The sequence below is a fragment of the Rhinopithecus roxellana genome, chromosome 16, assembly GCF_007565055.1.
Source record: "Rhinopithecus roxellana isolate Shanxi Qingling chromosome 16, ASM756505v1, whole genome shotgun sequence".
Classification (NCBI taxonomy): domain Eukaryota; kingdom Metazoa; phylum Chordata; class Mammalia; order Primates; family Cercopithecidae; genus Rhinopithecus; species Rhinopithecus roxellana.
This window is the reverse complement of record NC_044564.1, coordinates 8,832,407-8,845,276: the sequence shown is the minus strand read 5'-3', so window position 1 is coordinate 8,845,276 and position 12,870 is coordinate 8,832,407. Positions and strand designations below refer to the sequence as shown.

General features: G+C 65.4%; 1 protein-coding gene across 5 annotated transcripts in view; it reads right to left on the bottom strand.

Moving 5' to 3' along the window:
• Window positions 1-2,320: 2,320 nt before the first annotated feature.
• Window positions 2,321-12,870, bottom strand: part of EXD3 (exonuclease 3'-5' domain containing 3) — a 117,289-nt gene continuing 106,739 nt past the window's right edge. For 4 of the 5 annotated variants that reach the window (XM_030919494.1, XM_030919493.1, XM_010372642.2 and 1 more), the window contains 3 exons: window positions 4,889-4,982; window positions 2,924-2,962; window positions 2,321-2,690 (listed from right to left, as the gene is read on the bottom strand). In XM_030919494.1, coding sequence (XP_030775354.1) covers window positions 2,377-2,690; window positions 2,924-2,962; window positions 4,889-4,982 — 447 coding nt within the window. In that variant the 3' untranslated portion in view covers window positions 2,321-2,376. The remainder of the gene's footprint in view (window positions 2,691-2,923; window positions 2,963-4,888; window positions 4,983-12,870) is intronic. The other variant, XM_030919495.1, reaches the window with a different exon arrangement.

The window sequence follows — 12,870 nt, the reverse complement described above, 5'->3', positions numbered from 1 at the left end:
TCCCCTGGCCACACCCACGGCCCTGAAGCGGCTCCATTTGAGGATGGGAAGGGGGGAGGGGCCGGGGGGCAACAGCTCCGAGTCAGCACTTCCCGAATGTTTGCTGAGGGACATCCAAAAGGTGGACATCTGTTCCAAATGCTGGGACATGGGGGTCCACCTCCAGCCACCCAATGCTGGTGGTCGAGAGGACCCCCTGGTGTTTGCTGGTTGGTGTTGCTTGGAGCCTTCTGCTGTCTGGGAGGCCCTGCCCTGGGACCCGGCAACAGGGCTCAGCTCCGACTGTGCAGCCGGGCCCTGTCCTTCCTCCCCTGCCTGTCCTGAGGATACTGGCCCGGGGGTGCCCTGCCTGTAACCCACCCACCCCCAGAAGGCAACAGTGGGGCCCCTTCTCCCTGCAGGCACTCCCTGCCTTTCCTTCCCTGGAGGCTCAGAGCAGTGGGCAACATGGGGAGGGAGGTCTGTGCGGGGCGGCCAGCCCGCCTGGGAGGGCCTAGGGAGGACAGCGCAGAAGGGGCAGCTGGCCAGAGCTGGGCCGAGGCCTGCGGCCACCTTAAAGGCACTAAGCGGGGAGGGAGGGTGGCGGGCAGTGGGGGCGGGGCTTCCAGCTAATTCATTAAAATGTGTCGGGAGCGTGGGAAAGAGAAGAGTGTTTCTTCCCAGCAGCCCAGACACCTGGTAGAAGGGCTGAGAGGATCGAGATCAAATAACAAACACTCAGCCCGGGCCAGCACAGGCCGCAGCGGAGGAAGGACGCCCGGGCAGGAACTGCCACAGACAATCCCTGCAACCGGTGGCTCCTGCCCACCAGGATGGCCGCTCAGGGCATGGCCTGGCACTGGCAGCCTCAGCCACCCGGTCAGCCTGGTGTCTATCCCCTAGCCCAGGAAGCAGCCTGATGGGTGCTGACCGCCAGTGACGGAGGCTGGATTCCAGCACCTGGCCCGGGGTGGGGACTGGGCAGAAAGCCTCCCCCCCACCAAAGCCTGGGCCTGGGATGGACACTGCAGAACCAGGCCGAGCCTGTGCTGGGTAGTGAGGGATGTGTGGAGGCGGGAAACATATGGCGCAGCACGGCCATGGTGGGCAGAGGCAGAGCCAGCCAGGAGGGACGGAGGATGCATGGTTTCTCTCTCCTTGTGGCCTCTGCACCGCTTCGCCTGCCTCTGCCGAGAGCCAATAGCAGCACTCAGGCCTGCGGTGGGACCAGTGTCTCCAGGATGCAGCTAGGCCAGGTGGAGGGTGGGTGCCCTCAGCCACTCCCTCTTAAACCCTGCCAGGCAGAAGGAGTTCGGTCAGGGGCTGCCTCCTCAGGACAGGATGTGGAGCTGGGGTGCCCCTCCCGGAAGCAGATCCCAGTCCCAGAAGGCCCTGACCCTTTCCTGGGGTCCTGCTCTGCTCACCCTGATGCCCCCACCTGACAGGCTCAGGCCCTGTGGCTGCCCAGCAGGTCAAGGGGGCAGGTCAAAACTGGACAGTTGGCTCTGACACAGGCCAGGCCCTCCCCGTCTCAGCCTCACCCTCCCCATCTGTGAAACGACAGCCCTGCTGGGGTTGCTGGGGGCTGAAGGCGCTGGGCTGCAGTCCCTAGGGGTACCCAGGGGCAGTGGCCAGCCCTGGTGTGGCCGGGAACCCACAGGGAGGTCCTGGCTGGGCCAGTCCAGGGATGCCCAAGGCCTTCGCACCTGAAGCCTGCTCCTTACTCTGGGCAGAGGCGGCTGCTTCTCCCCAGTCCCCAGGACCCTGCTGCCCGAGGCTTCCGCCTGACTCCTCGGCCAAATCTGAGCTGATTTCCGCTACAGGCAGGAAGCAGAGGAAAGGGATGTGGGTGAGGGGAGGGGGCACATTCCTGGAATGGCCCCTCCCTGGGCTCGTCCTCCTCTCCCATCTCTGGGACCCCCCTCCCTCCCTGCTCCACCTGGCAGAGCACCCTCGGACCCTCAGGGTGGGCAGCAGTGGCTGCCTGGGCCTCAGCCTCCTCCCAGACAAGGGCAGCAGCAGCTACGTTCAGACAGCTGTGAGGACAGAGACGTTGGTGCCCACGCATGCAGAGCCCTGGCCATGGCTGGCTGCCCAGGTGCCTCTAGTGGGGCTGTGGCTGCCGCTGTCCCACAGGGACCACACAGCCCTGACAGGGGTGATGGAGAGACCTCATGGGTCCCACCGGGCTAGAGGTCCCAGCATCCTGACCATCTGGAAACCCTCTTCTTCTCCCGACAGCTGCTCGGGTTGGGACCCCGCCTCGGTGTTCCCGGCACTTGCTGGCACAAAGAGGGGCCCACGAGGGGTTTGTGGGGCGAGCATTAAACACGTGAGCAAGTCCACGGCCGTGGGCCCAGCAGTCGGGCACTTTCCATGTTTATTGTCCGGTTGTCCTCAGAAGGGGCTGCTGGCCGGGCTGGGGGCTGGGCTCGGCTCACAGGGGCTGGGGGCGCTCTCCAGGATGTCTCGGAAGTGGGTGGCAACACGATCCAGGTGGGAGCCATCCCAGAAGACCTTTCCACAGCGCGTGCAGCAGTAGAAGTGCCGCAGGCCGGGTGTCCTCAGCACGCCCACCGGGACCCCTGCCAGCTGCAGCCGGGTGCCATTGGTCAGCATGTCCGGTGTCTCGGCCCGCAGGTCAGCCGCCTGCAGCCAGTGGCAGGGACGGTCATAGGTGCAGCCCCCAGGGGCTGCCTCTGGGGCTGGGCCTGGACAGACAGAAGTGGCCTATCTGCTGACCCTGCCTCCTCCACTTCCTCCTCTGTGCCCACTTCTCCTATCGAGGGACCCCACCCCTCACCTTGTGGGCCTTAGGGCCCCCAAGAGCCCCCAGAGAGCCCCCTGTGTCCGGCCGGGACCCAAGTCCCCCATTCTGGGGCAAGTCGCGTGCCAGGGCCGTGGGGAAGCAGCTGTGGCCTTGGTGGGCGGTCCCGGGGCTCACCTGGCTCCTGCACCTCCTGGCTCTGGGTGGCCTTGTCACCTGTCAGTCAAGGATGAGAACTGGTCTGGGACTGTCCTAGGGATGGGGCTTGGCAGCCACCAGGGTCCACGACGCAGCCATGCGGCTGAGCACGGTGACCTCATGGTGTGCGGCCTCTTCACGCACACCCCAGCCTTCGAAGACGGCAGAGGGCAGGGGGCCAAGGAGCTGTGGTACCGGCTTGGTCCCCTCCCTTGGGAACTCACACCTTGGAAAGGTCTTGGGGCTCAAAGGTCCCTGGGAAACATGTTCTAGGCGCGAGATCTGCTGATTAGGGCTCTTGGGGGCCTGAGAACTGGCGGGTGGGGGTGGGGGCAGCGATGAGCAGATAAACCCACTGCCAGTGAGTGAATTTCGAAATCAGCCAGCACAAGGGCGGGCGGCTGGGCAGGGCCCAGGAACTGCCAGGCTCAGGGTCTGTTGGAGACCCTGGGAAGCGGCTCACGCAGGCCCTGTGAGGCCCCCCCAGTCCCCAATGAGAGCCCAGGGCAGGCAGGGCCGGTATCCACCCAGGGGTCACTGCAGGGCTGAGTGCACGATGGCCGAGGGAACACTGGCCAGCAGGTGGGAGAAGCGTCTGCCCTGCTCCTGTTGACCCTCGTAATTTGCTCAGCAAGCATTTCTATACAGATGGCTCCGGATCAGCTGCAGCCGGGGATGAATGCACGAGGCCCCCACCCCAGCCCCAGCTCCTCCTTGAAGCCCAGGAGGCCATGACCCTCATCTGGCCTCCCTGCCTCACCCCTCCCTGGCTGGCCCCAGCTCTTACTCTACAGTCCCTGTGACACCTGTCAGCCCATCCGGGTGTTACCCACCACCCTGGGGCGGTGTGCATGCCGTCCTGTGCTGGGGCTCCGGCCTGAGTGTGCCTTTGCGAGCGTCGCGGCCTGAGGTTGGAGGCTACTTCCAGCCTTGCTCTCTGGGGTGTGCTCTGCTGGCCGCCTGGGGTGACGGTCGCTCCCCGTCCTCCTACCCTGAACTTGGACTGACCCTTTTTTGTTTTTATTTTTATTTTTTGAGACAGAGTCTCTCTCTGTCGCCAGGTTGGAGTCAGTGGTGCGATCTCAGCTCACTGCAAGCTCCGCCTCCCGGGTTCATGCCATTCTCCTGCCTCAGCCTCCCGAGTAGCGGGGACTACGGGCGCCCGCCACCACGCCTGGCTAATTTTTTTGTATTTTTAGTAGAGACGGGGTTTCACCATTTCAGCCAGGATGGTCTCGATCTCCTGACCTCGTGATCCGCCCGCCTCGGCCTCCCAAAGTGCTGGGATTACAGGTGTGAGCCACTGCGCCTGGCCTGGACTGACCCCTTTCTATCTACCTCCATTCCCTTAGTCCCCATGCCAGCCCCCGACTGAGGATGACCAGGAGCAGCACCCTCCACTCCCTCCCTGGGGCGCCTCCCTCCCGAGGGTGGGGGGCGGCGGGGCATAGTTCCAGCCCCTGTGCAGATCTAAAACTGCAAAGTCCTTGGGTGGCCTGCACCCTCCACAGGGAGAGAAAGAAGCCCTCTGTCTCGTTTCACAGGCAGGGAAATGGGCTGAGGCCTTCCCTGGGGAGGGTGGCCATCTGGGGCCAGCTAGTGCTGTGTGCAGGTGTAGGTGCACGTGTGTGTGTGTGTGTGGTGTGCGCGCGCGTGCATGCACCGCATGCCTGGGCGCAGCAGAGAGAAGGAGGTGCACATCATTCCAGAGGGTCACCGAGGGCCCTGGTGTCCTGATCTCCTGGTCTGCCACTGCGCAGAAGGGAGCAGAGGCCATGTGGGCACCTGACCCTCGCTGTGCTTTTCCCACCTGTTGTCACCTGGCCGCCACCCTTATCTGAGGAAGTTCCGTGCTGGACAGGACAGGCCCACCTCCCTGGCTACCCCAGCAGATCAACCCATCCCAGGCCCCACAGACCCAGTGCTTGACCGTGACGCACTCACCTGAGCTCCTGGGCCCCTCCTGGTGGCCGCTGAGCCACACGAGCTGCTTCATCATGTCCCTGGAGACCTTCAGGTACTGGTCACAGTTGCAGGCCTGGGGGCCAGAGGGGGTGCTGAGGCCCACGCGGGGCTTCTCCAGGGGCCCCTACCCCAGCCCTGTGCTTGTTCCTCGAAGCTCTGGGTCTGGCCATCGGGTTTCACAGAGACAGATAATGGGTCCCCTCCTGTCCCCATGCATAGTTCTGTGGGGTTCAGGCCACACCGCCTCCTGGAAGCCCTCCCTGACTGCACTGGCTTCTCGTGGGCCCTGGGAAGCCTCTTCTGTTTTTTGAGAACTTGTGGAACTCTCTGCCCAGCTACGCTCTCCAATCCCAGAACCCTCGAGGGCAGAACCAGGCCTGGGTCCCCTCCGGGCCACCTCAGCTGGGGTGCTGGACACATAGTCCAGCCTTAAAGGGTCAGTGTGGGCAGCCCCATAGTTGCCCCAACCCTTGACCTGTCCATTTCCGCATCCACATTTCTCTGTGATACCTGTGCCTGCCACTGCCCTGGGGCGGGTGTGGCTCTGAAAGTGGCGGGGGGCTAGAGCAAAACCACTTTGTGCCTTGTCCAGGGCACACAACGGGCCCCCGTGGCTGCATTGTTGTTTTTTTTTTTTTTTGAGATGGGGTCTCACTGTCACCCAGGCTGGAGTGTAGTGGCACAATCACAGCTCACTGCCGCCAGAAACCCCAGGGCTCAAATGAGCCGCCCACATCAGCCTCCTGAGTAGCACACCACCATACTCAGCTAACTTTTGTATGTTTTGTAGAGATGAGGTCTCACTATGTTGCCCAGGCTGGTCTTGAACTCCTGGGCTCAAGTGATCCACCCTCCTGGCTTTCCCAAAGTGCTAGGATTCCAGGTGTGTGCCACACCCAGCCCCTCTGGGTGGTTTCTGAGTATGACCAACCTGCCAGGCTTACTGTGATGCTGGGGGCGGGGGCAGGGAGGCCGGGACCAGCTTACACCCCGAGTCATGACTTGGAGGGGGGTGCACTGCCTTCCCAGTGGTCACTTCCTGGACAAGGAGACGGGTCGAATCCCCAGGACTCCCCAGGCAACACCAGGAGGGGGCTGGGTGCCCACTGAGAGCCAGGTCCCAGGCAGGCACCCGCAGGTCCTGTGAAGGTGTGGGCCTTCCCGTCACAGCCCTTCTGATGTCAGAGCACCCTGGGGAGGAGGTGGGGCTCCCAGGCCACCTGTACAGGGGAGCAGGGAAGAGGAGGCCGAGATCCATGGTCACATGGCTATTCCAGGATCCCTCCCCATGCAGGGGCTTTGGGTGAGCCCCGGATGACATGGCTGCCGCAGGCAGGTGGCCTCAAGGCCCCTGGAGCCTCCGGGTGTGCCATGTTGGGGGCACTGGCCCTGTCCCACATGCTCTCTTCCCCTGGGCCTTTCAACAGTAGGAGGCTGCACTACCTGCTTCCAGCATTGTAGCCCCCACCAGTTCACAGGCCTGAGGCTGGAGGTGGTGGACAGGTGGGGCTCTTCTGCTAGGAGGCCCAGGCTGGGCTAGGGAGACAGGACTCTCCCTTCCTCTTCCCCTAGCTCCCATCTCTCCATCAGGAAGCTCCTTGTGCCATGATGGCAGGTCCTGTGCCCCGGTCTCTGGGCCCAGCCCAGATCTGGGTCCAGCGGGCTTCCTGGGCAGGTGTGCAGGTGGAGAGCCCTGGCTGCAGGTCTGGCTAGGAAGGGCTGAGAACAAGCAGGTGGTCTAACCTCCACAGAGCCCCACTCTGCACTGTGCAGGCCACCTGCAGGGACAGTGCCAGTGGGTGTGGGAGGGGCAGCAAGGGTGCAGCAGGGCGGGATGGGCTCCCCACGCCCCGAAGTCCTCCACATGGGGTCTGGGGCCTTCCCAGGACCTGGGCCAGGTGCGCACGCCTGGGCGTGGCCAGCCAGCTCGTGCTGAGTCACCGGGTGCCGTCAGTGAGGGCCTGGCCCAACCCTCGGGAACCACCGGTGCTGGGTTTCCCACGGCTGCTGCCCGCTGTGGGCCTTGTTGTCACCCACAAGGCCCTGGGAGGCCCTGCCCCGGCCAGGGCTGGAAAAGCCGGTTCTGGGCCCGCTTGCTGCGCCCGCCCTTGGCCCTGGGCTCCCCAGCCACAGGGGGGCCTGGCATTGAGGGCCTCCCTGTCCATCTGTCCACTCCAGGGCCAGCAGCCTTTGCTGGACTGACTGCCCTGGGTAGGTGGCCGCCATGGGCTGAGGGAGGCTGTGGCTCTGCCCTTGAGTGGGGCTGGTGGCCCAGCACACGTCTGGCCTTCAGACGGTGATTGTCCACCTGAGACCACCTGCCTGATACCCTGAGACCCGTCCCCCAGCACTCGGGGTCTGAGAGCCTCTGCCCTCCCATTTTGAAGAAAAGGGGCTTCTGAGGGCTTCCTCTGTCGCAGGGCACTTGGCGGGCCACGACCCCATGCCAGGGTTCTCATGCCACCTCCCTCCATCAGCGTGGGACACACAGACGCCCACTCCAGGGTGCCGTCGGATCTGGGCAGAGATGAGTAGGACCTGACAGGGACCCTGAGCAGAAGCCAAGGCTGGGGGCCCAGAGCAGCACAGCGGGGTGCCTGCGCACCTCCACCCCCTCCCCCCAGTCTGAGAGCCCAAGGGCAGGCAGCCGCCGCCCCCAGAACCTCACTGGGAGGGAGGGGTGGGAGGGCCCAGGCGAATGGGGGGCAGGACTGGCTGGGAAGGCTCCCAGCTACCTGCCCAGGATCCCCCGTGTGCCTGGTTCCCACGCTCCTCAGCCACTGGGTGCCAACAGCGCTGTACCAGCCCTGACACAGGGCACTTCCGCCCGGGACTGTGCGGGCCGGGCCATGAGCCCGTGGGCGTGTGGCTGCCTCCTGGGGACCGGGCCTCCAGCCAGGCTGTCCTGGGAATGCTGAGGCCCATGGACCCACAGCCAGGTGGGTCTGAGTGGACGTCCATCCTCCAGGGCCCTCTCCTCTCCAGGCCCAAGGAGGAGTGAGGGAAAGAGCTGGTCAGCCACTGCCCCAGAGCTGGCCGTCCGGGGACGTGCACCCAGGACCAAGGCAGAGGCCAAGATGTGTTAGGGGTGGGGTGGGCAGCTAGGAGGGCTTGAGGGGTCTGTTCCCAGGGTGTCTGGGGGCTCTGAGCATCAAAGCTGGGAGCCACAGCTACGCGTGGGCCCAATTCCCAGCCCCACTACCAAGGGACTGACCACAGCTGAAGGAGCCAGAGCTGGGCCGCAGAAGGTGCCTTCAGCAGCGTCTGTGTGCCCACCTGACCTGGTGCCCACCTGTCCTGGTGCCCACTTGGGTGCAGGGGTCACACCCACTGCCCCAGGCTGCAGGCCAGCAGGTGTGCCAGCCTATGCCTCCCAAGCAATAGGTGGCTGGTGCACAGGTGTGGTGAGGGAGGTCTGGGCGCTCCCAGGCAGACAGGGCTGGGCAGCTGCACATAGCCCCTGCACACAACACCCTTGGACCCCCACACACCCCTGAGGTCTTGGGTCTTGACAAATGGGGGGCTTGAGGGAAAGAGGCAGGCAAGACATGAGCCCTGGGACCTGCCAGGGCCAGAGCACGTGGGGAACCCGTGTCCTGGGGTGTAGGGCAGCAGGCAGTGGCCTGTTGGGTTGGGAGCCTGGGAAGGGAGCTCTGCTCCTCCAAGAGACTGGGCCGGATGTCTGCTGGGCCTGGGCGGAGGTGACCTGAGCATCCCTCCTGCATGCTGGCCACCCTGGGGATTCCCACAGCCCCTGCTCTCCCGGCCCAGTGGAGCTCAGGTTCCACCACCAGGCTGGGAATGAGCCCCGGTCCCTCGGGTGATCTGACCTGAGGGGTTTCTGCTCTGTGCCCAAGCCCAGCTAGACACTGACCCCCTGAGAAGGTGAGGTGAGGGGGTGAGGGTGGCAGGGGCCTCTTTGGGGCCTGCTGTTTCTGAGCAAAGAGCAAGCTTGTTGTAACCTCAGCCCCGGCCTGTTTCCTGCACTCCTCCCTCTGGGCCCCATGGGGGGTGTGGGAGGTGGGGTCCGTCGGGCTGGGGCCTGGCCTGGGTGGAACTCCTGCAGGAGATGCCAACCTGGGATTTCCAACCCTGCGGGCAGGTCCAGGAGGAGTCAAGGCCTAAGGCCACCAGGCAGGGCGATGGGGGTGCAGGAGCACACTCTGGAGCAACAGGACATTTCTGCTCATTTAGAACTGGGAAAATGGCAAAGCATGAAAGAGCAAAGATAAAATCTCACTCCGTCCCACTACCTGCCACGCGGAAGGGCGCCCAGCACCTTCCCTGGACAGGCCTCTGCATGGCAAGGGCTGTGTGCTGAGATCCCCACGTCGGGAAGAGGGGTGCTGGTAGGGGTCGCCAGTGTGCCATCCCAGGGTGGACGTTGCACATTTGGTCCCTGGCAAGCCCCTGGGCGGGTCCTGAGGCCCCCAGGTCAGCCGTGCACTCTGACCTCCCCTAGAGCTGCCCAACATATGGTGGGGCCTGGGGTGTGGGCCTGACACCTTGCTGGACAGGGCGAGCCAGCGACCCAGGAAGAAGCAATCAGGCGCCAGCCTGCCCACTGAGGCCTGGGTCTGGCCCACACCTCATCTTCCCACGCTGTCCCCAGAGTGCCTTGCAGCCCTGGGCTGCCCGCCCCAAAGGTGACCCGACACTGTCCCCTGCTGTGGCCCTATGAGCCTCCTCAGAGAGAAGGGAGCTGTGCGCTTGCCAAAAGAACCTGGCCAGCCCTGGCACTGACTTTCCACTGGAGACAGCGCTGGGGTGGACAGAAGGCCGAGCCCCAGGCCACTGGGGAGGTGTGTGCAGCTGGGAATAGCGGCCGTCTTTTGGGAAGCTTTTAAAACCCAGTCCATCCCCTTGAAGCGAGCTGGTAGCCACCCCCTCAGTGACCCCCGCCCTCATGTCCCGGGAGTGTCTGGAGCCTGCGACTGAGGATGGCAGCCCTGGAGAGGCCTCGCCCCCTGCCCCCTTGCCCCTTGCCCCCCCCCCCCCCCCCCGCCCCCAGGGCCCTGGAAGGGCAGTTCCCACAAGCCCCAGCCCCTCCCCCACCCAGCCACTGCCCCGTCCCCTTTGTGTGGCCAGGACAATGTCTCCACAGACAGCGTGGGGGATGGGCCTCGGGCAGTGTCGGCGGTGAGAGGGTCCCCGGGGGTTGGGACAACTGGGCCCACAGCCCTCACCCCAGAGCCCCCAGAAGTCAGGGCCCTGAGTGTAGGAGAGGAGTGAAAGGGCCCTTGGGTCTCCAGAGGCCGGGTCTAGGCACACGTGCGCGACAACCAGCCCCTCGTGTGCTTGGAGACGTCTCTCATAAGCACCAGGGATGGGGCGTCTGCATATGGCTGGGTGTCAGGGTGTGAACCAGGAAGCGTGTTACTGCCTGTGTCACTGTGTAGACATGGAGGACATGTGGCCGCCTGTGTCAGGGTCTCTACTTCCTGCAGCTGCCTCAGAATGTGCCGCCTGGAGCCACCGGCCCTGCCTGGCCCACCGGGCTGCCCCCAAGGCTTGCTTAGCGGGGTGGGGGCTGGTGCCTGGCAGTGGGGTCCTCATCCGGCACCTTGCGCTCCTTGGCCCAGCACCCCTCTGCACAGGTCACCCCAGACCAGGTTCCCGTGAGGGGCCCCAGCCTTTCCCTGGGCACTCCCCGACCGGGCTTTCAGGCCTAGGCCCTGAAGGAAGGCCACCCCACCCTGTGCCCCCCGACCTGGTATCCAGGCCTGGGGCTTGGCTGTCTTTGCCCACCTCCTCCCAGCCTGCACCCCCACCGCCCAAAAGACCATGCGTGTGAGCCCTGACCCACTGGCAGCTCTGAAGCCTGTGGCCCCAGCCTGAGGCGTCCGGCACCCCTCAGGGTGTGACCCTTGTTCCAGCACACTTGGGGGCCCCTGGTTGACCCGTCCAGGAGGGCTGGGGGTGAGCCACTGGGCCTGGCACTGGGTCTCCCACTCACATGGGATGGTCAGCGCCCACCCGGGGGGAGGGGGCTGCAGGACACAAAGCCCCGGAGCATGAATTTCAGATCAAGCGCAGGATACGTTTTTATATGAAAAAAGGATCGTTTTCTGAAATTCTCCTTAGCAAGCGCCTGTTTGTCGGATCCCCTGGCCTGCCCTGGGCGGGCAGGAGGAATAAAAACGGTCGGGAATTCCAGACTCCACTCCCCGCCCAGACCCGAGCGCTCCCACCTGCCCTGGGTCAAACCAAACAGAAGCCGGGCCACGCAGGCTCCCAACACCGTGCCCTGGGCCTCGGGCTCTCTCCAGGGGCTCCGGGGCGCCCCCACACCGTCCCCATCCCGGGAGGTGGCAGCTCCCCCATCCCCCTCGCTGTAGCCCCCTCCTGTCTCTGAGCCTCCCAAGGAGAGTCCCCCTTCTCCCCCTGCCCGGGGCTCCAGAGCTTCCCCTCCCCCTTGCCCCCCAGCTCTCGTCCCCTTCCCCGGCCCCCCCAGCCTCGGCGGGGCGCGGCGCGCTGGCTTTCCCAGACGGGGGAGGGGCGGCGGCCGTGAGAACCCGCCGGGCCGGGCCGCGTGGGAAAGTGGGAGGAGGGGCGGCGGAGGGCGGGGCGCGCCTGGGAACGGCCCCCGCCCCCGCGGCCGGCCTTTGAAACGGCCACTCAGGGCGCCCGGCGGAGATTCAAAAGCAAACGGCCGCCCGCCCGCGGCCTTCCCGCGCCTGCCTGGGGGACCCCGCCCGCCCGCCCGTCCAGGGTCGCAGGGGCGTGTGGGGGTGGGGGGCCGAGACCTCCTCCTTCCCAGGAACCACGGGGTCGCTGGGGGACTCAGCTCCCCGCCCACAGAAGGGGGTGAGCCCGCGCGCCCCGGGCGTGCCCATTCCAACCAATGGGGCCGGGCCCGGCAGCAGGTGGCAGGCCCTGAACCCGCCCCAAGCGGCCCTGGGCCGACCCTCGTAGCTCCCAGTGTCCGGGAGACAGGGCCCCAATACTCTCTCCAGGAGCGGTGATGGTCCCGCCATCCACTGGGGGACTTCCTGGAGGAAGCCACATCTAAGCTGGGGCCTGGCAGGCCAGGGGGAGATGGAGGCTGCTCCGGGCTGCAGCGGCCGGCGGACAGCAGAGTGGAGCGAGGGCCCCGGGCTGGGCAGGGCAGAGCCGCTGGGGGCCGAATCTAAGAGGAGGCCGCGGTGGGAGCCGCCGCATGGGCTGCTAGAGCCTGGGAGCCACACCCCGCGCAGGGGCCTGGGTGTGACAGGCCTAGCCTGGATGGAAGGGGAGTGGCCCGTTCAGCCCACCCTGCTCCGGTCCTTCCAGGGGAGCTCGAAGTGGGAGGGGCACGTTGTGGGATCTTCAGAGGAGTTGGGGAGCTCAGCTCCTCTCCCCACCTCAGCAAACCCATGTCATGAGGTGCAGGGGTGCAGGGGGCAGCTCTCCTGCTCTGCCTGACAGGGCGGCCCAGGTCATTCTCTGAGCCTGGCGGGCCTGGAAGGATGGGAAGGGAAGGGTCAGGAGACCCCAGCTGGCCTGTGAGGAGGCTGAGGCTCAGGAGAGGCAGCCCTGCCTCTGTAGCTGCAGCCTGGGGAGGCGGCCCCAGGAGTGCACCTGCCAGCCCGCCCAGGGCCTCTCCTGTCGGGTGGGAGAAACGTGGCCAACGGACACAGACCCTACCTTGTCACCCTAAGGATCTCCCCAGGACTCCCTTTCTTGAACCTGGCTATGGCCGGTCCCTCCTGTGTGCACCCTGACACCCCGAGGCCAGCCTGCCCAACCCATCCATCCAGGCTGAGTGGAGAGTGGGGCTGCAGGAGCCAGGCCCAGGGGCCATCTGAGGAGGGGCGGTGGGGCCTCGGTGTGCTGCATGGCCCTCTAGTCCTCAGGCACTGCCTCAGGAACCTGTGGTCCACAGGCCGGTGGGTCCAGGTCCTCCATCCCCAGGGGCCATCTCTTGGGAACCCAGGCTGGGCTCTGACTGAGACCCACGGCTTTTCTGGAAGGCTGCTAAG